Source organism: Staurois parvus, unplaced genomic scaffold (genome assembly GCF_062004578.1).
Source record: "Staurois parvus isolate SC_StPar_1 unplaced genomic scaffold, SC_StPar_1.0 ptg000440l, whole genome shotgun sequence".
Lineage (NCBI taxonomy): Eukaryota > Metazoa > Chordata > Amphibia > Anura > Ranidae > Staurois > Staurois parvus.
In genome coordinates this window covers 3,017,651-3,041,596 of record NW_028318236.1, presented here as the reverse complement: position 1 = coordinate 3,041,596, position 23,946 = coordinate 3,017,651, and the positions used below count along the sequence as shown (strand labels likewise).

Genomic DNA, 23,946 nt, shown 5'->3' with positions numbered 1-23,946 from the left:
ATGTAATGCAAGGGCCTGTCTGACTGACACAAATTGATTGAATAGTTTAGGTAGGTGCTCATAAAGCATGCTTTAGGTAAATCTAAAGTAAACTGTACAGTCAGATTGTAACATGTATGGGAATGAAAAGCAGAATCCCAAGTATGGATTTTATTGTATAGTTATAATGGTCCAGCTTAGACTAATATAAGCATTCAGAAGCCATACCTGCGGGACCTCTGTAGAAGTTGAGAAAGACTGAAGTGGCTGTTGCTACTACAGTAATCGCCTCTGTAGTCGGGGTTGCGTGCTGAGCAGCTGCCCTGCTGCATAATAACTTCAGGGGGTCGCTTGCTTGGTACAGGCTCCATTCACAGAATGCCTTGCATTTTTCCCAATTAATGTAAGCTGTTCTTTGATTGGACTAAGTGGAGAGACAGAGCAGCGATGTCACAATTTCCACCTTGTCCAATCAGGGAATACCTTGCATTAATTGGAAAAAATGTAAGGCATTCTGTGAACAGGCGAGCGACCACCTGTGGTTAATAAGCAGCAGGGCAGCCCCTCGGTACAGGACACGAAAGACAGCAGTGATCACTGTATCAGTGGCTACTAGTGATTCTTTGCTTCAACAGTGGCCCAAAATATATGGTATATGGAAACTTACATTAGTCAAAGCTGGACCAATGTAGCTATGCAAATGACTCCATACCTAGAGTTCAGCTTAAAGACTTCTAATACCAGCTAGTTCACAATTAAACAATTAAAAGGCAGCCCATACATGATCATTTTTTTTTTTGTTCAACCTGCAAAAAAAATGACGCAGTTACCTCATCCACACAATTGAGGTTGATGAGGGAATCACTCCACTGCTTGAACGGAAACAAATGACCTGATTCCCCCATCCACACCCTCAAGGTCGATGGAGGAATCACTCCTGCAGAGTTTTTGTATTCTGACAGCGGTGAGATTTCCCCACCATCAGAATACACTGATCAGTGCTGCTGGCTTTAGCCTGTTATAGCACTGATCGATCAGGAAAACCCGACAGTGTACAACCAGTCTGCCCATACATGGATCAAAAATGTAGCTGAACCAGCTGAATTTCAATCCATGTATGGCAGGCTTAATACCACAAATAATTTCTATCACAGTCAGTAGATGGTGATAAGTGCATACACAGTAATCTTGGGGTGATCATTTCAAGGTCTGAACTGCTCCCCTTCATGTTAAACTGAGCAGATAAAAGTCCACTGCGATTCCAGGCATTCAGTCTAATCAGTGCACATAGAACTATTTTGGAGCACAGGACCCTACAGACATCAGTGAGCAGCCTGACCACCAAATGCAAGAGGGGTTCTTAAGACTTAAGGTTATCATTAGTCCCAGATGAACAGGACGGGTTAAACAACGGTCTGGGTGACAGAATGCACAGACCCTCCCCGGTCGGAGGACAGAGAGCGGTTACTCATCTCCTGCTTAAGCTCTTCCAGTTTCTTCTGCAGTTCCACTCGCTTGACAAGCAAATCCTTACAGCGACTCTTGACATCATCCTACAAGAAATAATCAGGTGCTCAGTGGCTGGGGTTTCCAAGAAATATAGTACAAAGAAAAGAACAAATCCTATATATAGATGCAGCAAACTAACTAAAACAAAGTATAATGCACTGTTATTATTTGGTGTATTTAAAGCAGTATTAAACTCAAAAGCAAAAAAAGTCTGTAGTTTTTTAAAAGAACAAGCTCATCGGGAGAATGTATCAGTTTCAGAGATGAGAAAAAAAACCCTAACACTGACAGGGGTCCTTACAATGATCAGATTTTATTTATGTAAATCCTTTACCCAAAAATGAAAAAAAAAAAAAACTTTGCTGTAACTGCTTATAAAGTATTAGCTTGAGTTTGGCTTCAGTTTGTTAATGTATTTAAATCTGCTAGCCCATCTAACACTCCCCTTCCCCCAGACTGACAATGCTGCTGTCTAAAGGTCCCTCTGTGCTTCTTCATCCAGAGTGTGGGCACTCTAATATAGGAGGTGTGTTACTGGCCAGATCACCAGGTGAATACAGAGGGGGAAGAAAGCCTACAAAAAAAAATCAAATGCAGTCACCACATCTAATGATTGGTAATCTGTAGTATATTACATTTTTGATTTGGGGTTTAATACTGCTTTAACAGCATGGGAATATTAAAAGCATGTGTATTACTGTAGTTGAGGCACCCTGGCAGTATTTAGCAGAGACCACTTTGTAGAAAGTACAGCATCCAAATATTTCCTGTAGTCAGCAACCAGTCTTTCTATTCTGGCTGGTTTCCCTTGCAGAATGCTCCTAGTTCAGAAACAGGCTCAGGATATCTAGCAAACACCGCATCTCTGACATTTTCCTACACATAGGTAACAAAAATACTGTGTATATGTGTGTGTGTATATATATATATATATATATATATATATATATATATTTATTTTTTCCTCCAAACCAGCTGGCAACAGTTTTGTTGAAGGTTTTTTCTGTTCCAGCATGACTATTGTCCATGCACAAACCAATACAAAAAAAGCTTAAAAGAGGTATGCCAGGAGCCAAAACATCCGGTACTGAAAGGGATTGTAGCCTCCCTAGCGGTCTGATTATGTCAGTTTTTCTGTGCTCAAAGTAGTAAATTTTTTTGCATGGAAATATGTAGTTTTTTTATTGTAGGCCTGTAATTTTTAGGAATAACTCACTGAAATCTGTCTGAACAAGAATCTAGTAAACATCATCGTTTTACTATGTGATTTTAGTGTACTTAGTGAATGTCACTTTTCCAACTTTCAAATTTCCCGCTGTTCCGTCCCCGTATGTCCTGACATTGCAGGGAACGGAACCCAGAAGACAGATGCCAGCATCGGTCGGAGGACATTTCCGGGGATGCTGCAGGAGGGACATCGCAGGAGCGCAGGACAAGGTAAGTGAAGAAGAGATCCCGGAGCAGCGCTGCAGTGTATTCCCGAGTGTAGCTCGGGGTTACCGCTTGTGGTGCTGAAACTTTACCTCGAGTGACACTCGGGAATACCTCCAGGGAGGTTAATACAATGGTTACCCTATATTCATATCGGCTACCAAATGAATGCAGACTCACCCAGAAAAACTGCAGTAGATAAGTGGGTGTGGTCATGGAAACTCATGATAAGTACACGTGCAAAGGGAAAAGAGTTCCCCCAGAAAGACGGTTTCATATGGGACCATGCAGCTTAATAAAAAGGGCTTCATTAGAAAAACAATTATGCGTTGCACAAATAAACACACAAACGCTGAGCAGACCACCACCCTCACATCACCAAATTAAAAAGACAACACTGTCTAGTCACCTTTAGCAGCTGCTCATACATCCTCATACATACACAAATGGGAGGCGAGAATAATTAAAGGTGCAATATAGAAACATATGGGATGGTTAACCTATACCAGGTGTAAAAGTATAGATAATAGTCACTCAGTAATATCTCCCTGAAGAAGCCCAAGCTCATTGGTCTGCATAGCATTTGTGTGTTTATTTGTGTACCGCATAATTGTTTTTCTAATAAAGCCCTTCTGATTAAGCTGCATGGTCCCATATGAAACTGTCTTTCGGGGGAACCCTTTTCCCTATGCACATATTCCCATGCACAAAGCCAGGTTCAGAAAGAGTTTTGTGTGGAGAAACTTGAGTGGTCTACACAGACCTCAGACCAACACTTTTGGGATGAATTGGACTGGCCACTTCAAATTACATCTTCATCAGCAGCCATCCTTGCAAATGCTCTTTTGCCAGACCGTCAACACATTCCAAATTCTACTGGAATACATTCCCAGAAAAGTGGAAACTGTTGTAAGTGCAAAAGAGAGGCCAACTCGATAGTAATGCCTTACTGGCTTTGGAACGGGATGTCCAGCAAGTTCACAGGTCAGGTGTCCACAAACATTTGGGGTAATCTTATCCAAGAAACGTTACAAATGTTTTGTTAGATTGTTTGCTAAATGATTTCAACTATAAAAATCTCTTAAGTATGCAATTTCACAAGGGTTGTCTAAATTTCGGTATACGACAAAAAAAAAAAAAAAAAAAAAAAAAAAACAGTACATACATGTGGCTTAGTCCTTGGGTTCCACCTTATGTAATATTCTGCCCAGAGCTGGAGGTGCCTTGTGCTGGTCACTGGGTACAAGACATGGTCAGAGTAATCCACAAACAGTGGATTAGTAAAGTCTTCAAGTTGGCTGTTAAGGTATGACCACAAGGAGACAGTCTCGTCAAGAATGGACTAAATTGGGACACAACAAAAGAAAGTTAAGATGAATACCACAGGTCCACATTTGAGTTGACACTGAGCTCTAGACAAGCAGCTAAATACCAAGCTGAAATTCATACAGTTTAATAGTTCTCCTCAGCAAGCATTTGTTCTACTGTCCCGAAAACATATTCAAGTTGTTGAGTAACATTGAGTGAATGGCTGAAAATGCAGATTCTTTCTCTCAGAAGGGAGTGATGCTGTGTGGGGGATTAATTAACCTCCCTGGCGGTCTGATTATGTCAGTATTTCTGTGCTCAAAGCGGTACATTTTTTTGCATGGAAATTTGTAGTTTTTTTTATTGTAGGCCTGTAATTTTTAGGGATAACTCACTGAAATCTATCTGAACAAGAGTCTAGTAAACATCCCGGGTATGTTACAATTATAATTTAATAATCATAAAAAAAATAATAATATAATAATAAATTTAATTCAATAATGTAATCAAACCAAAACACTGACATTTTAAATATAGCGCCAAGTTCGCACATCACTGAGCAAAGTCGCAAAATCATTTTCAGTGTCTGATGACGAATTTCCCCACGAATCATTATTACTCAATTCTGCAAGTAGTTCTGATTTACTATCGCTGTTCTCTAGCTGGTCTAAAATCGCTTTTGACCTAAAGGGACGCTTTTTGGATGCCATGGACCTTTCCAGACAGAAAGAACGGTAAAAATGCAGGCAGGGCACAGGACAAAGCACTCGAGACAAAATGTATGTGAAATGGGTTGATACAGTAATGTTTTACTATGTGATTTTAGTGTATTTAGTGAATGTCACTTTTTCACATTTTTAAATTTCCAGTCGGTTCCGCCCCTGTACATCCTGACGTGGCAGGGAATAGAACCCAGAAGACAGATGTTGGCATCGGCCAGAAGACATTGCCGGGGGGACATCGCGGGAGCGCAGAACAAGGTAAGTGAAGAACAGATCCCTGAGCAGCGCTGCATGGTATTCCTGAGTGTAGCTCGGGGTTGCGCTTGTGGTGCTGAAACTTTACCCCGAGCTACACTCGGGAATACCTCCAGGGAGGTTAAAGAAGGCCGGTGCTAGTGTAGGTCAATGCATTTTTGCTAGTGCTAGGTAAAATACATAGGTGGATTAAATGGTGTTTTCTATAGATCCTGGGGTTCAGCTTTAAAGAGGTTGTAAACTCTCACATATACTCAGTGAAGTGAAGTGACCACCTCTGTGATGTCAGAACAAACTCTACTCCTGTGATCCACAGGAGAGGTACAGCCAAACAACCTTTGGCTGTACTTCTTTAAAGAAAAAGTGCACTTTGCTGATCTAAGAGATCCCACCCTTCCCCTCCACGGATATATGCCAACCGAGATTCCATGCCTGAAACCTTTGGCGTTTGTTAATATCCAGTGCAGCAAGTCCTTTCTCCTGCCCCTGCTTGCACATTGTGAGAGGATTTGCAGTGCTGGATGTCAACACAGGAACCTACCAGTGTCTGATCCTGTTAAGTATGCATCTGTGGAGGGGTGGGTTGGATCCGTTAGGTCAGTAAAGAGGGACAAACATTTTTCTTTAAAGGCTCAGTCCACCCAAAACTAATATTTCAGTTTTCAGTAGATGCCGGTATGTTTGGCATATTGATTTCTGTTGGCGAGACCTGTACACTTGACACCTGCTGTGGCCATAATGAGGGATTTCCACTTACCCTGTCCAATTTTTAACAATTTTAATATTCCCAGGCAGACAGAAAGAGAGAGACAACAGTACTGAGGTCTTACTGTTGATGTATTCAAAAAGCCTATCAAACAATTATGGCACCTATAGTACTATGTAATTTCTTATGAACTCTAATAACAAACTGGATAAAAGAAATAGGACAGAGGATGGCGTGGGAAGTCTCATAATTCTTACCTGCATCGCTGTGGAAGATCAAGTTTTTCCCACAGGGATGGTAAACTGTACCTCTAATATTAAAGTGGAATTTCAATCACAGTCTAACTAAGGCTAAATCTACTAATCTAACTCTGTAAAGAAAGGATCTGTATACACACCTGTTCAGAAGATGCTCCAGTCCAGTCCCAGGATCTGCTATCAGTGGCAGCTTCTGTGTAGACAATGGGCAGCCAAAATTGGATTCCCCATAGTAAGTCTATGGATGACGTCATCTGGGGTTTCTCTCCTGCACACAGAAGCCACCACTTGAGAACAGGCTAGAGCAGCTTCAGAATAGCTAAGTATACAAATCTTTTCTTTACAGGGTTAGACAGAATCAGCTTAGAATGGGTGTGGGAGTAGATTTAGCCTTACTTAGATTGTGACTGGAATTCCACTTTAATTTTTAAATTTAAACTTCAAGCAAACATAAAAAGCCAATTTTTAAGGTTCAAGCAGTAGTGAAGTAAAGGGTTGTGCCCCCTGCATACCAGCACATGACAGATTTACCAACAACCAGAGCCCTCCACCACTGCACTGTCATGGCTTCCTGGCACTTCCATGTTCGCCCAGTCTTCCTTCCAGGTTTTGTATCTTCGGCTACTTGAATGGCTGAGCCGGGGTGATGAAACCTAGATCACAGTACCCACCACCAGGCAGCAGGGACATTTATGACGAAGAGAGACCTCTAGGGTCTCTTCTGTTATAAAAACCCCACCTATCAGTGGTTTTTCTAATCGACTCTTTACTACCACTTTAACTATTACCTAAAATGTGTATTACAGATAGACTCTAGGGCCAGGCCGTTGTGGTGCATTATTATTGTGCATGATGTCATGTGTTGCTCATTCATTTTGTATAGACTGCAAACAAATGGCAATTCCTTAAAAATGGACAAGACGTATATAGTGGTGTAGATCGGAGATGTGGGTGGATGCGAAAGCAGAGGAGTTCTTATGAGAACCAGCCAGGTTTACAGAGCAGCCACATCTATCAAAGCACCAGGCAGTGAGAGTCACGTTACAAGATCTGACCAGACCAGTTGGATGACACCAGATGTTCAGTGGTCTTTATTATAAATGCGCATTAAGATTGCGTATCTGGTGAGTGCGCAATCTTTATATTATTTATCACCTCCTTCACGGTTCCACATGTTGGACGTCTGAAGATCATCTGAGATCTCAATAGCACTCCTGTTTTGAACTCATTGATTTTATTGACACTTCCCTCACTTACAGTCACTGTATAGTGGCGTTTTTACAAGCACATGGTCACTGTATTTGCTTTTTAATCTTGATTTTTACTAATATTGTGGATATTTTTTATAGCGCTGCACCCTCTTGTCTCTGTATATAGTGGTGTGTTCCAGTGCAGGTGCCTTGCCCACTACTGTAGCAGGGCATTGGGGTGCCGTTTAAAATGAATGGTACCAGGTGTTTTACCCAGTGTTTCTGTAATACATAAATATAAATGGGCAGAAATGTTATTTGGAACACTGCCACAATAAGTAGAAGAAAGTTGTTTTTTATTAGCAATGTGATCAAATCAGGTTCAGAACACAGGAAAGCGTTTATCTGATTCTTTATGATCTAAATTGCAAGCTGGGGTTGTGGAGGAGACTGATCTGTATAGCTTGAATGTAACAGAGAAAAGTGAGAAGACCCACCAGGCTACACAGTGAGGCAGGCATGTGCAACATGGATGACCACAACTAGATCATTTGGAATGGAAAAGTGTCCACATATATGTATTAGCATTGTGCATTTAGAGGTTTCATCGTTAAACAAATAGAAAGATTAACAAACGTATAAGCATCAGACTTTTGCATTTAGGTAAAGGGTGCCTCTGTGATTTTCCCTGGTCTTTATAGTCCACATATACTCAACTAGCGGTAAGTGCACCCTTGGAGATGGGAGGTACTTAAATCTGCCGATGTAGATACACTGGGGGACATATTTGATAAAAACTTTGTCTCAGCTGGAGCGCAGCCAATCAGCTATTACATTTTCTTTATCTAAGCTGTGTAGAAACAATGAAAGATAGAAGCTGATTGGGTGCTATGGGCAATGGTAACAGATTCAATTCAATTCCCCCCATATATAATTTCATCAATAGATTAGACATAAAACTATCCCGAGGATGTAATGCTACAGCATAATTTAACCCAAAAAAAACAGAAAAGTAATATTTGCTAACATTAAAGGACAAGTTCACCTTTAAAAAAATAAATAAATAAATGCTCATATTTGTAGCAGATAAAATAATAAGCATTTATTATTTTTTTTCTAAGTTTCCTGCAGAGCATTGCAACCACAAATCAGCAAATCGCGGGTGCAATCTTCTCCTGCTGACTCTCAGCATAACGGTTTGCTCATACCTCATAGGGCAGGCAAATACCTGTGAGCTGGAAGAATCAATGGACTGCAAGAACACTCCCCGGCACTCTCGTAGTTCATTGAGAACTGAAAGTCATAAGCCGTAATGGTTGATGGTACTTGTAGGCATTCATTCACGGGAAACTGTAAATGAATGAATCGGTCGTGTGAGCAGAGCAGCTTTATCTTCGAATTGTGATAGCGGGTGTGGGAGAAGATTCCCCACCCGCTCTCACAGGGAGGGAGGAGGTGAGTAAGGAGAGACTGCAGGAACTGTAACATGTTACACATTCCACCCTAAAAATGGGTGAAACATGTTCCTAAGGTGAACTTATCTTTTAAATATGCTATTGAAAGTGTTTTGTTCTATCTTTTTGATAGGTTTAAAGGATAAGTTCACCTTTGGGAACATGTTACATGTTCCCACTCCCGCAGCCGCTGCCTGCGCTGCTGCATCTAGTGACAGCTAGTGGGGGATCTTCTCCCACAACCCCCCTCCCCCTGCTAGCTGCTTTTTTTTTTTTATTCACTCATTCACAGGGTTTTGTGAATGGGAAACTACAAGGACCAACACCTTTGCTGTTGAGCACTGTGGTAGTTCATTCTCTCTTCCTGTCAGTGTGTGTCTGCCTGCCTGTACGAGATCTGATAGGTCTGCAGGAGTCCTACATGGCACCCATGATCTTCTGATTACGGGTGCAATGCTTTACAGAGGCCTAGTAAAAAAAAAATAATACATTTTGTTTACCTGCATTTATTATTTTTTTAGGTGAATTTATCCTTTAAAAAAAAAAAAAAAAAATCTGTTGATCTTCTAGAAATCTTGTGGTTTGAGTGTTGCCTTGCTAGAACAGGAAGGGTGTTACTGGCAAGATCCTCAGGTGAAAAAAAAAAAGAAAACAATTTTCTAAAGAGGAAACTAATGCAGCCACAACATCTTAGGACTGGTAAACTGCAACATAGTACATTTTTGTCTTTGGGTTTAGATACATTTTAACTACCTAAAGGCACAATGTATTTCCTGGAAAATATTAATATGTAATAATCGTTTACATGTCAAGAGGAACCACAGTGGTTTAGTGGTAAGCACCACAGGGATCCTCCATTTGAATCTCAGCCAGGACACTATCTGCATGTAGTTTATATGTTCCTTCTGTGCTTGCATACGTTTCCTCTGGGTAGTCTGGTTTCTTCCCACACTCCAAAGACATGCTGGTAAGTTAATTGGCTTCTGTCTAAGTTGGCTGTACTATGTATATGAGATAGGGACTTTAGATTGTAAGCTCTTTGAAGGCAAATACTGATGTTAATGTACAGTGTGTAAAGTGCTGAGTAAATTGTTAGCACTATATAAATACCTGTAATAAGTAAGGGGTACCTGAGATACAGTAAATCACACCAGTGGGTACATAATAAACCTTAGCTATCATAAAAGTGTACCTACTTTAATAAAGTTAAGAAACAATTCTAAAGACCATCAATACAGTGACTAAATGGTTAGCACTTCTGCCTGGCAGTACTAGGGTGGTTGGTTCAAATCCCAATCACGGCACCGCCTGCCTGGAGTTTGCATGTTCTCCCTGTGCCTGCGTGGGTTTCCTCCGGATACTCCGGTTTCCTCCTACTCTCCAAAGACATGCTGGTAGGTTAATTGGATCCTGTCTAAATTGGCCCTAGGATGTGTATGTATGAATGTAAGTTAGGGACCTTAGATTGTACGCCCCTTGAGGGTTAGGGACTGATGTGAATGTACAATATATATGTGAAGTGCTGCGTGAACTGACGGCGCTATATAAGTACCTGAAATAAATAATAAACAAAATATTATTACAGTCCGAGAAGACCTACCTCTTGTAGTCTTTGCTGCTCACTGTCACACAGGAATGTTCCAAACAAGCAGCTGTAAAGGTGATCCAGAATAGTCAGCAGAAAATGTTCATTGAATTCAAATGCATGAGGAAACTGTGGATAATATCAGCATAAATTACTTATGTAATGTCACAAGGCATAAGACCAAAGTGCAACAATCTAGAGGAAACAGAGGAATATGTTTTAGGCTTCATTCACACCATATGTGCAGAAAAACCGATGAAAAAAACGTGCAGATTTCACTTGCAGAGACATCAGTTTTCACAGGCGTTTCAGTGAGTTTGATACATGTTGCAGATTCCTGCACAGAAAAAAATCTGCATGTCATAATCAGTGTTATGGTGTGAACAGGGCACATAGAGTAATGGTTTTCTTTGTGTGCTTCCAGAACACGTGGAGAAAAACGCACGTCTCTGCACCATGGTGTGAAATTGGCTTTAACTGCTTCCTCTTTTCCTGCAGGAAGCGAGCTGATAATACGCAGACCAAGACCTAACTCTCCCCAAAAAAAACTTCTGTTCCCCCCTCTTTCTATGCAGAATGAAAAAAGATCCTGATCCATCATGGGAGTTTTTTTCACTAAAATAATACTGGGGATGTGTTACATGGTCATTTTGCCATGTAAGAAATACTGTATAGTATATACACTGCTCAAAAAAATTAAAGGAACACTTTTTAATCAGAGTATAGCATCAAGTCAATTAAACTCCTGGGATATTGATCTGGTCAGTTAAGTAGCAGAGGGGGTTGTTAATCAGTTTCAGCTGCTTTGGTGTTAATGAAATTAACAACACGTGCACTAGATGAGCAACAATGAGATGACCCCCAAAACAGGAATGGTTTTACAGGTGGAGACCACTGACATTTTTTCCCCACTCATCTTTTCTGTTTTTCACTAGTCTTGCATTTGACTAGGGTCAGTGTCACTACTGATAGCATGAGGCCATACCTGGACCCTACAGAGGTTGCACAGGCAGTCCAACTCCTTCAGGATGGCACATCAATACCTGCCATTGCCAGAAGGTTTGCTGTGTCTCCCAGCACAGTCTCAAGAGCATGGAGGAGATTCCAGGAGACAGGCAGTTACTCTAGGAGAGCTGGACAGGGCCATAGAAGGTCTTTAACCCATCAGCAGGGCATGTATCTGCTGCTTTGTGCAAGGAGGAACAGGATGAGCACTGCCAGAGCCCTACAAAATGACCTCCAGTAGGCCACTGGTGTGAATGTCTCTGACCAAAAAATCAGAAACAGACTTCATGAGTGTGGCCTGAGGGCCCGATGTCTTCTAGAGGGCCTTGTGCTCACTGCCTGGCATCATAGAGCTCGACTGGCATTTGCCATTGAACACCAGAATTGATCCGCCACTGGCGCTCTGTGCTTTTCACAGATGAGAGCAGGTTCACCCTGAGCACATGTGACAGGCGTGAAAGGGCCTGGAGAAGCCGTGGAGAACGTTACGCAGCCTGTAACATCATTCAGCATAACCGTTTTGGTGGTGGGTCAGTGATGGTCCAGGGAAGCATATCCATGGAGGGACGCACACAACTCTACAGGCTAGGCAATGGCACCCTGACTGCCATTAGGTATCGGAATGAAATCCTTGGACCCATTGTCAGACCCTACGCTCGCAAAAATTGAAAACAAACAACAGACTGCAAAAGATAGCAGGACAAACCCCAAAACATTCTTCAAATATATTCATAGTGAAAAGGTCCGAGCATGTAGGCCCTTTACAAAATAATCTAGAGTGGGTGACTGGGGACAAGAGAAGGTAAATTTACTAACTACCTTCTTCAGCTCTGTTTATACAGAGCATGGGGGAGCTCTTGTCCATAATGGGAATAGTACTGACACAGCTCCAGATGATCCAAAAATATTTAGACAGTATAAAGGTGAATAAAGCACCTGGACCAGATGGCATACACCCATGGGTCCTTAAAGAATTGAGCTCTGTCATTGCAAAGTCATTGTTTCTTATTTTTAGGGACTCTTTATGACTGGCATAGTACCACTGGATTGGCGTAAGGCCAATGTAGTCCCTATATTTAAAAAGGGGTCAAAATCTTTACCAAGTAATTATAGACCTGTTATTTTAACTTCTATAGTTGGGAAGATTCTGGAGAGTTTAATAAAAGATCACATAGATGAGGTCTTGCTGGAAAAAAATATTTTAAGCAACAGGCAGCATGGATTCATGAAAGACAGAAGTTGTCAAACAAATCTGATCTCTTTCTATGAGGAGGTGAGCAAAACCTTGGACAGAGGGGTGGCGGTGGACGTGGTATACTTGGACAGAGGGGTGGCGGTGGACGTGGTATACTTGGATTTTGCAAAAGCGTTTGACACAGTTCCCCACACACAGCTAATGTGTAAGGTAAAGTCTACAGGCTTGGAAAAATCTGTATGTAAATGGGTAGAAAACTGGATTCAGAGTAGTGGTTACTGATTCATACTCTGAATGGTCTAGGGTTGTCAGTGGTGTACCCCAAGGTTCAGCGTTGGGACCCTTACTTGTTAATATATGTATAAACAAGATAGGGTCTGGGATTGAAAATACCTTTTCAGTCTTTGCAGATGACACCAAGCTGTGCAGTGGAATAACGTCCTTACAGGATGTCTTCAACTTACAAGCCAACCTCAATACACTGTATAATTGGGCAACTATGTGGCAAATGAGGTTTAATGTTGATAAATGTAAGGTTATGCACTTGGGGGTTAAGAATATGCATGCATCAAACATACTAGGGGGGGGGTACAACTGGGGGAATCAATGGTGGAGAAGGATCTGGGACTTCTGCTGGATCATTTTGGATTTTGGCTCCTCCTCCTCTTTGTGTGCCCCCATAGCAAGCCTCCTACTATGGGGGCACACAGTGCGTGCTCACTCCTAAGCTGTGTGTGTCTTTGGAGCTGCACTCCATATACAGACACAGTGGGGCTTAGCCTTGCCTTCCGCTTCCTCATTGCATTTATTTCACAGCAGCGGAAGCCAATGGCTCCTCCTGCTTGTTGAGTCCCTGTGTAAAGAGGAGGACAGAGAGCAATAAAATGTTTTTTTATCTTAATGCAGGGAATACATTAAAGTACAAAAAACTTTTTTTGGCTTTAGAACCACTTTAAGGAATTTCCCCATATTTGTAGAGATTTTCTTTCACTTCCTGTTGTATCTACTGCACAAGATAAAAGGTTGAATGCCCCCAATTTGGAACATATTCGGCACATGACATATCTGGTCATCGAATGGCAATTGTTGAAACAGACAGACAAGTGAGGTCTCTAGACACTTTTTGAATCATCTTTTATCACAGCTAAGTCTTTTCTCTTGTATCTCATTAATGCAGATAAATATACACCTCGACATTCTGTGCCTGAACCAGCTTCCAGTTCATACACTGCTACAAAGGTAACCCTGTACACATCACCTAATTACAAATGGTACTAAACATGTAACCCTAGTCTTCTGTATGAGCGCAATAACTCACCTGCCTCGTCATTTGCCAAACACAATCAATGAACTGCAGGAACACCGGGGACCTGTCAGCATCTGCGTGGTTCTTGTCACCATGGCCAACTCTCTTCATTGGGGAAACAAGAAAGCCTTTAAGATTCTGATGTAACTATTATCAATACTACATAAGTAATGGGTGCTGTAATGAACTTCTCAGAAATCATTCTTATACAACTCACAGTGAAAATAAATCTAAAATATAAACAGTATTCCAATCTGATTAATAATATGAAACTGTACAAATCCATAAGGGCTCGTTCACACGAAACAATGCTCATTAACATTCCTATAGCATTTATGACATGTTTATGATGTGTTTTTCCTTGTGTTTATGTAGCACTGAAAATGCTCCAAGAATGCTTCATAAATCCACATGAAAGTGTTGCTTTTCTAGTGGGAAGTGCTTAACCACTTGTCGACCGCAGATTGCCGAATGACAGCTACACTGAGGCCGGCCTGTTCTGGGAGGCCATCATTTGATGTCCTCCCAGAACGCGCCCCTGGGGGGCGCGCACCCGGCAATCTCCGTGATCCCTGTGTCCTACGGACACAGCTGATCACGTGATGTGGTAAATGGCCAATCACAGCAGCCTTTTACCACGTGATCAGCCGTGTCCAATGACACAGCAGATCACCAGTAAATGCAGTTGACGGTTATCGGCTGCACTTTCCTTACACTGTGTTTTTTTCTGTTGTTTTTTTTTTTTAAACCGCTATTTGTAGCAAATAGGTGGAGTTGGGTTTTGACAGACTATACTGTACATTCCAATTAACCCTTTTACTACAACCACGTATGGCATACGTCAGTGGCAGCTGAGGGTTTTACACATACTCCTGGCTGCTACAGCAGGAAGAGTTGTGTGTACAGCCCTGGCCAAAAGTTTTGAGTACGACACAAATATTAATTTTCACAAAGTCTGCTGCATCAATGTTTTTAGATCTTTTTGTTAGATGTTGCTATGGTATACTGAAGTATAATTACAAGCATTTCATAAGTGTCAAACGCTTTTATTGACAATTACATGAAGTTTATGCAGAGTCAATATTTGCTGTGTTGACCTTTCTTGTTCAAGGCCTCTGCAATTTGCCCTGGCATGCTGTCAATCAACTTCTGAGCCTGACTGATGGCAGCCCATTCTTGCATAATCGATGCTTGGAGTTTGTCAGAATTTGTGGGGGGTTTTTTGTTCACCTGCCTCTTGAGGATTGATTACAAGATCTTAATGCGATTCCTGGGAAGTTCCTGGCCATGGACTCAAAATTTCGATGTTTTGTTCCCCAAGCTACTTAGTTATCACCTTTGCCTCATGGCAAGGTGCTCCATCATGCTGGAAAAGGCATTGTTCATCACCAAACTGTTCTTGGATGGTTGGGAAAAGTTGCACTCGAAGGATGTTTTTGTACCATTCTTTATTCATGGCTCTGTTCTTAGACAAAATTGTGAGTGAGCCCACTCCCATGGCTGAGAAGCGACCCCACACATAAAAGGGTCTCAGGACGCTTTACTGTTGGCATGACAAAGGACTGATAGTAGCGCTCATCTTTTCTTGTCCAGACAAGGCTTTTTCCAGATGACCTGAACAATTGGAAAGGGGATTCATCAGAGAAAATGACTTTACCCCAGTCCCTAGCAGTCCAATCCCTGTACCTTTTGCAGAATATCAGTCTATCCCTGATGTTTTTCCAGGAGAGAAGTGGCTTCTTTGCTGCCCTTCTTGACACCAGGCCATCCTCCAAAAGTCTTCACCTCATTGTGCATGCAGATGCACTCACACCTGCCTGCTGCCATTTTTGAGCAAGCTCTGCTCTGGTGATGCCCCAATCCCTCAGCTGAATCAATATTACGAGATGGTCCTTGTGTTTGCTGGACTTTCTTGGGCACCCTGAAGCCTTCTGCACAACAACTGATCCTCTATCCTTGAAGTTCTTGACGATCCGATAAATGGTTGATTTAGGTGCAATCTTAGTAGCAGTAATATCCTTGCCTGTGAATTTCTTTTTGTGCAAAGCAATGATGACTGCATGTGTTTCCATGCAGGTAAATTAATATTTGTGTCAATCTCAAAACCTTTGGCCTGGGTTGTAATTCTCACAAGCTGACTGTCAGCTTTTAGATGAAAGTGATTGGGCAGCTAATACAGCCACCAGATCACTTTCACAGACCCCCAGAAGTGCTCCAGCTACCACTATTTTATTCTCCAGAATCTCTGCTTTTAGAAAAGTAGTGCTTTGGGGGTTTTAACTAATCTTCAAGCCTAAAATGATTTTCAAATGTGTGTGAAAAATCAAAAAAACATCCCTGGCAATGGAAGGGTAAACCTTCATTATCCTAAGCTGGAAAATTACATTATTCACATTTTTTTGCCAAGGTATGGGGACTATTGCACATATTAAATATATAATTTGCTAAACTTTTACATAGAATAACATTTTGCCTAGGATTACCAAGTTTTGCTTGACAAATTGGTTACTAATCTTGGCATGTAATTAACATGTAAGTCATGAAATATATGTCACCCTGGGCAATGACGTAAACTTACAAGATAGAACCTGTGCCCAAAGCTGAGCCATTCCTTTTCGATGAGCACTTCAAAGCCACGAATAGTGCGGTAGTAACCATCCAGCATGAGCATGGCAAGAGAGGTGAGCTGTGCTGTGCGGTCCCAGCCATCACTGCAATGAACAACCACAGAGGTCTTTCCAGATTCCACTTTGTCAGCAATCCGCAAGGCACCAGCGAGGATGGACTACAGGGAACAAACAAACAAAAAAAAAAAAGAGTGGAATGATAAACTATGAGTAGTACAGATGTCTGTTTGAAGCATGCTGCTATTCTTTATTTAGTTTACACTCTGAAAGGAAAGACAGGAATTTAAAGTTGACTGACAAGGGGGCACTCTTTAAGTCTGGAGGAAAAGAGATTTAATCTCCAAACACGGAAAGGTTTCTTCATAGTAAGAGCTGTGAAAATGTGAAATAGACTCCCTCAAGAGTTGGTTCTGGCCAGCTCAGTGGATTGCTTTAAAAAAAGGCCTGGATTGTTTCCACGATAATATAACTGGATACTAACATTTATAAGTAAAGTTGATCCAGGGAATATCCGATTGCCTCTCAAGGGATGAAGAAGGACTTTTTTCCACTGCAGGAGCAAACTAAATCATCCTTTGCTGGGGTTTTTTTGCCTTCCTCTGGATCAACTGTGGGTGTACGATAATAACTTTTTTTTTTGTATGGTTGAACTAGATGGACTTTTGTCTTTTTTCAGCCAGACTATGTAACTATGAATCAAAAAAGTGAAGATTTGTCACATCAAGGGCAGGGGTGGGTAATTCATTTTCCCAGGGGGGGCACATGAGAAACTGGGACTGTTGTGGGGGGCCAAACTAAATTCTGTGCAATATTAATTTTGTACCTCGGAAGGTCTGTAAGTACATAAACATATAGAAAAATGCCCAGTCCTAAGAATAATAGGTATGAAATGGGTGGGTGGGGGTGGTAAGAATTAAAAAGCTAAGATGCATTTTTATTCCCCCGTCCTCCCAACTGATCTGTAAAATGACAACTCTGGATTGGGCTGATTATATGCCATGGCTGCTGCATTTTTAACCCAGGATGCAGTGTTTGAGAAGCAGCACCGCTCGTTAAACTTACCCATTAAATTCAATGGGGCCGAGCCACATCCGTGTGCAATGTAGGCAATTGCAGTGTGGCAGTTGCAGGCAATTGCAGTGCCCCCCTGAAAAGCACTTTGACTGAAAGGTAGGGAGGCCAAAATTGGTAAAGTGGGGATTTTGGCAGATCCTGACCTGGAGCGAAGAACAGGTGCATGACTCCTGGGATTTGCAGCTTGCAGGGTGCCAACACAGAAAGAGCAAGCTATACAAAATGGCAACCACCTAAATGTATAACTAGCCTTTAAAGTAAGGTGCACATGGAAGAGGACTGCACATCACAACAAAAAAAAAAAAATAGATTTCCCAGCAAGCTTACCAGCTAGTTTGCACTAAAACAAAATTGACCCTTTTTACCAATTCATGTTAAAAACAGAGGGTTTAGTTGCACACATTTGCAAATATATGTGGAAGCCACACTACCACGCCAAGGTTCCTTTGCTAAGTGTGGTCCTAACTCTATGTTTGAGAGTCTCCATGTTGGAGCATATACAGTATAGCACTGAATAAATTAAGGGCAGGTTTGCCTGGAGGGAGCCCAGCCCTCCTTAAAGGCACAGGGACACATTGAAAGTCCTGCAAAAGGACAATGGTAGCTGAAGGCGTCCAATGTGTCTCCATGCCAAATCCAGCTAGCAAGCTATACAAAAAATGGCAAACACCCAAATTTATAACTACGGTAGTCTTTTAATAAGGTCGCACATAGAAAGGCACTGCATACCTGCCCTTGCTTTATCCACTGCAGTATAAGCTCCATCATGGAGACTATCAAACAGAGTTAAAACTGTGTTTAGCAGAGGAGCCTTGGTGAGGCAGTGCGGCTTCCACATATATTTGCAAATTTGTGCAAATAAAATCTCTGTTTTTAAAGTGTATTGTTAGACAGGACCAATTTGTCTTTTTGAAGGCTAGCTGGTAAGCGTTCTGTGAATTTTTTTTTTTTTGTGATATGCAATGCCCTTCTATGTGCACCTTACTTTAAAGTCGATTTATAAATTGGGGTGGTTATTTTTTGTATAGCAAGATTTCCCCAAACTACTCACGTGCAATATGGATTTGTCTATGGCCTGAAACTCTCGATTTGCTTGATGCGTCACCAATCACACTTAAGCAGCCTGCCCACTGTATGGCTTTCAACAGCTCACTTCTAGTTCTGATTACTTAAATATACCTTTAAACCAGTGGTTCTCAACCTTTCTAATGCCGCGACCCCTTAATACAGTTCCTCATGTTGTGGTGACCCCCAACCATAAAATTATTTTCGTTGCTACTTCATAACTGTAATTTTGCAGTGGGAGGACTAGTGCCACATCACTGATGTCAGTGGGATGAATAGTGTCCCATCGTTAGTATCAGTGGGAGGAATAGTGCCCCATCACTGATGTCAGTGGGAGGAATAGTGTCCCATCGTTGGTATCAGTGGGAGGAATAGTGCCCCATCATTGCTGTCAGTGGGAGGAATAGTGCCCCATCATTGGTGTCAGTGGGAGGAATAGTGTCCCATCATTGGTGTCAGTGGGAGGAATAGTGCCCCATCATTGGTGTCAGTGGGAGGAATAGTGCCCCATCATTGGTGTCAGTGGGAGGAATAGTGCTCCATCATTGGTGTCAGTGGGAGGAATAGTGCCCAATCATTGGCGTCAGTGGGAGGAATAGTGCCTCATCATTGGCGTCAGTGGGAGGAATAGTGCCCCATCATTGGCGTCAGTGGGAGGAATAGTGTCCCATCATTGGCGTCAGTGGGAGGAATAGTGTCCCATCATTGGTGTCAGTGGGAGGAATAGTGTCCCATCATTGGTGTCAGTGGGGGGAATAGTGCCCCATCATTGGTATCAGTGGGGGGAATAGTGCCCCATCATTGGTATCAGTGGGAGGAATAGTGCCCCATCATTGGTATGAGTGGGAGGAATAGTACCCCATCATTGGTATCAGTGGGAGGAATAGTGCCCCATCATTGGTGTCAGTGGGAGGAATAGTGCCCCATCATTAGTATCAGTGGGAGGAATAGTGCCCCATCATTAGTATCAGTGGGAGGAATAGTGCCCCATCATTGGTGTCAGTGGAAGGAATAGTGCCCCATCATTGGTATGAGTGGGAGGAATAGTGCCCCATCATTGGTATCAGTGGGAGGAATAGTGCCCCATCATTGGTATGAGTGGGAGGAATAGTGCCCCATCATTGGTGTCAGTGGGAGGAATAGTGCCCCATCATTGGTGTCAGTGGGAGGAATAGTGCCCCATCATTGGTGTCAGTGGGAGGAATAGTGCCCCATCATTGGTGTCAGTGGGAGGAATAGTGCCCCATCATTGGTGTCAGTGGAAGGAATAGTGCCCCATCATTGGTATAAGTGGGAGGAATAGTGCCCCATCATTGGTGTCAGTGGAAGGAATAGTGCCCCATCATTGGTATGAGTGGGAGGAATAGTGCCCCATCATTGGTATGAGTGGGAGGAATAGTGCCCCATCATTGGTATGAGTGGGAGGAATAGTGCCCCATCATTGGTGTCAGTGGAAGGAATAGTGCCCCATCATTGGTATGAGTGGGAGGAATAGTGCCCCATCATTGGTATGAGTGGGAGGAATAGTGCCCCATCATTGGTGTCAGTGGGAGGAATAGTGCCCCATCATTGGTATCAGTGGGAGGAATAGTGCCCCATCATTGGTATCAGTGGGAGGAATAGTGCCCCATCATTGGCGTTGGGGGGAGGAATAGTGCCCCATCGTTGGTGTCAGTGGGGGGAGGAATAGTGCCCCATCGTTGGTGTCAGTGGGGGGAGGAATAGTGCCCCATCGTTGGTGTCAGTGGGGGGAGGAATAGTGCCCCATCGTTGGTGTCAGTGGGGGGAGGAATAGTGCCCCATCGTTGGTGTCAGTGGGGGGAGGAATAGTGCCCCATCGTTGGTGTCAGTGGGGGGAGGAATAGTGCCCCATCGTTGGTGTCAGTGGGGGGAGGAATAGTGCCCCATCGTTGGTGTCAGTGGGGGGAGGAATAGTGCCCCATCGTTGGTGTCAGTGGGGGGAGGAATAGTGCCCCATCGTTGGTGTCAGTAAGGGGAGGAATACTGTCTCATCGTTGGTGTCAGTGGGGGGAGGAATAGTGCCCCATCGTTGGTGTCAGTGAGGGGAGGAATAGTGCCCCATCGTTGGTGTCAGTGAGGGGAGGAATAGTGCCCCATCGTTGGTGTCAGTGAGGGGAGGAATAGTGCCCCATCGTTGGTGTCAGTGAGGGGAGGAATAGTGCCCCATCGTTGGTGTCAGTGGGGGGAGGAATAGTGCCTCATCGTTGGTGTCAGTGGGGGGAGGAATAGTGCCTCATCGTTGGTGTCAGTGGGGGGAGGAATAGTGCCTCATCGTTGGTGTCAGGGAGGGGAGGAATAGTGTCTCATCGTTGGTGTCAGTGGGGGGAGGAATAGTGCCCCATCGTTGGTGTCAGTGGGGGGAGGAATAGTGCCCCATCATTGGTGTCAGTGAGGGGAGGAATAGTGCTCCATCATTGGTGTCAGTGAGGGGAGGAATAGTGCCCCATCGTTGGTGTCAGTGGGGGGAGGAATAGTGCCCCATCGTTGGTGTCAGTGGGGGGAGGAATAGTGCCCCATCGTTGGTGTCAGTGGGGGGAGGAATAGTGCCCCATCGTTGGTACAGTGGGGGGAGGAATAGTGCCCCATCGTTGGTATTAGTGACACAAATGATGGGGCACTATCCCTTCCACTGACACCAATGATACTTACCTTGCTGACTCCTGCTCCAGCCTGGGCTCGCTCTCTCCCTCTCCCATCTACAGCCTGCATACCTGGCTGCAGCAGCAAAATTTGCACTTACCTGTCAGCTGTCTTCCTTCTCTGGCCTCTCTTCACTCGTTCCTGCAGCTCCCTCGATCTTCTTCGATCTCCGCGCGCTGCCGCTCGGCTCCTCCTCTCCAAGCTCCACCTTCTCGCCGGTGATTGGCCGCCTGTGTGCCTCTCCTGAGCTACAGTTCCGGTGGCCAATCAGCGGCGAGGAGGCGGTGACAGGGGCAGCATATCATCCCGCCCACACATCGCCGGAGACAGCAGCGGTGTCTCGGTTCCTAAGACCATCGGAAATATGTGTTTTCCGATGGTCTTAGGCGACCCCTGGGAAATGGTCGTTCGACCCCCAAAGGGGTCGCGACCCCCAGGTTGAGAACCGCTGCTTTAAACACATGCCACCCAACACCAGTGCATCCATTAAATAAATAAATGTAAACATTTATAAAAAGCTCTTAAAGCAGTACTCAAACCCTGACCACCTCTCAATTTCCTGTAAGCCCAGGGCATCAAAAACACAGCTTGGACTCAAGGAGGAATGATTCTTACGTCGCTATAAAGCACTATTCTATACATTATTCAGGACTGCCCACAGCTGCTGCAGAAAGAAAGGAAAGAGGACCCCAGGACATCACTTGACAGAACCGTGGGCAACTCCAAAAAAAAAGGTAAACCTAGAATTGGACTTTAGCTTTAGTTTGACTGAAAAACAGAGTAACGGTGATATACCTTTAGATGCATTATGACATATAAAACTGACCTTAATGTGCTCCAGCCAGTGCGTGGACTCCAGATTTGACAGCCAGTGGGATTCCTGAATAATAGGATAGGAGATCTCCTTCAGCTTCCTCAGAGATTCCCTCATCACGTGAATATTGTGGATGTCCAGAAAGATCAGCTCCGCGTTCTGGTACGCATCCTCACTCTCAAATCCTCCTCCTTTAGACTAACAACAAAACAGAAACTGCTTACCAGTGACAGTGGATGACATGGTCTCAGAAGTCATCTGTGTAACAAACACCATTGCCAGTTCACACAGGACAATCCCCATTCTCATATCTAAAGATAGATATATTAGAGAAGCCAAACTATAGGCTACTACAAACCAACTTCTTAGGACCAAATTGAAGCAATTGCATAGGTCTGAAAATTAACTATTTTGCCAATAGACATTCTAAGTGAACATGCAGATTCTGGCCAAATTGTCATTTGTGGCACATAGAATGATCATTTCAGAAATGCAATTAATGAAGTCAAATGGATTCAAATAGTCCATTGTGTGAAAAATTAATCTGTGTATGGACAGCATAACATTGTTAAATGTTGCTAAAAAGTTGAGATTCATTGTGATATATCTGTGTTTCTAACCGTACATCTTGAGCAGGCTTATTTTGTGTGTAAATAAATACTACTACCTTATTAGCCACAGCATTGGCACTAGCCCTAGCATCAAAAATGAAGATCTTATGGGATTGCGCATTGGCGTCCATGATGGATTGGAGGTACTTCTCATCTTCTTTACACCTCTTCCCATTGACACCTGGGGTGGGCTGACTGCACCGTACGATAGTAGCCTGACTTTCCGGATGAATCCAAGAGAGAACCTGTAAACAAACAAACAAACCACACAGTTCAGTGACTCAGATCATAAATCATAGGTCATAAAGTAAAGACTACTTATTTGCAAGATAAACATGATTCTGGTCAGAAGTAAGTTTCTTCGTTTTTAACTGAGCAGCCCTTGTTCCTTTTCTAAACAGACAGAACTCATCTAAATTCTAGTAAAATAAAGCTGCTTCATGCTCTTGTTTGTCTTGATTGACAGATAAAGAGACATCAAAGAAGAAACATTGATGCATTCTGCCAATTTTACTGGTATTTTTTTTCTTTTTAACATACCAAGACCAGGCAATGTCTGAAAGTCATGATCCTAAAGCCGGCTTCTCTGTGGCAGCTACGTTTCTGTGTCTATATACTAGACAGAACTCATTTCATTAGAGTTTTACAAATGATTGTCCCAGCTGTCTATGTCTGCTAGCTGAGTCAGCCAATCAGAAAACAGTAAAGATGTGTTCTGTCAGTTGCATCAAGACAGTTTTCAATAAACAAATCCACAGACAGTAGAAGATTGGCAGATGAGGTGAATCCTTTATCCAATAGAAAAAACATGGTATGAATATATATTAACATACACAGATGATATGAACAGTACTCCAATTGCTGTATAATTAAGCAGATGAAACATTTGTACGTACTGGTATACGCCCATTTGATCTGAATGCAGCCACCCTCCTTACTTCATCATCAGACATAGTTACTGGGATCACCAGAGTGGCTGGGTAGGTGTCACAAAGATCATACCGGTCATTAATTCTTGTAATTCTCCAACTCTCATTAGGCACCCCCTAAAATATAGAACATTGAAACATTACTACAAACTGATGTATAAATAAAAAATTAAAAAAAAACCTGACAGTTGCGTTTAACTCCTAAACTGTCCAGCATTGAATTATTTTTGTTTCAAAATTGCCTGTGCCAGCTACTATGTGAG

At 42.9% G+C, this 23,946-nt stretch overlaps 1 protein-coding gene across 2 annotated transcripts in view; it reads right to left on the bottom strand.

Annotated features, from left to right (window-relative positions):
- Positions 1-499: 499 nt before the first annotated feature.
- MTMR2 (myotubularin related protein 2) overlaps positions 500-23,946 on the bottom strand; it is a 68,694-nt gene continuing 45,247 nt past the window's right edge. For both annotated transcript variants that reach the window (XM_089687925.1, XM_089687926.1), the window contains 8 exons: positions 23,651-23,800; positions 22,811-22,999; positions 22,156-22,341; positions 16,481-16,687; positions 13,915-14,007; positions 10,412-10,525; positions 4,085-4,261; positions 500-1,532 (listed from right to left, as the gene is read on the bottom strand). In XM_089687925.1, the coding sequence (XP_089544051.1) occupies positions 1,383-1,532; positions 4,085-4,261; positions 10,412-10,525; positions 13,915-14,007; positions 16,481-16,687; positions 22,156-22,341; positions 22,811-22,999; positions 23,651-23,800 (1,266 nt within the window). In that variant the 3' untranslated portion in view covers positions 500-1,382. The remainder of the gene's footprint in view (positions 1,533-4,084; positions 4,262-10,411; positions 10,526-13,914; positions 14,008-16,480; positions 16,688-22,155; positions 22,342-22,810; positions 23,000-23,650; positions 23,801-23,946) is intronic.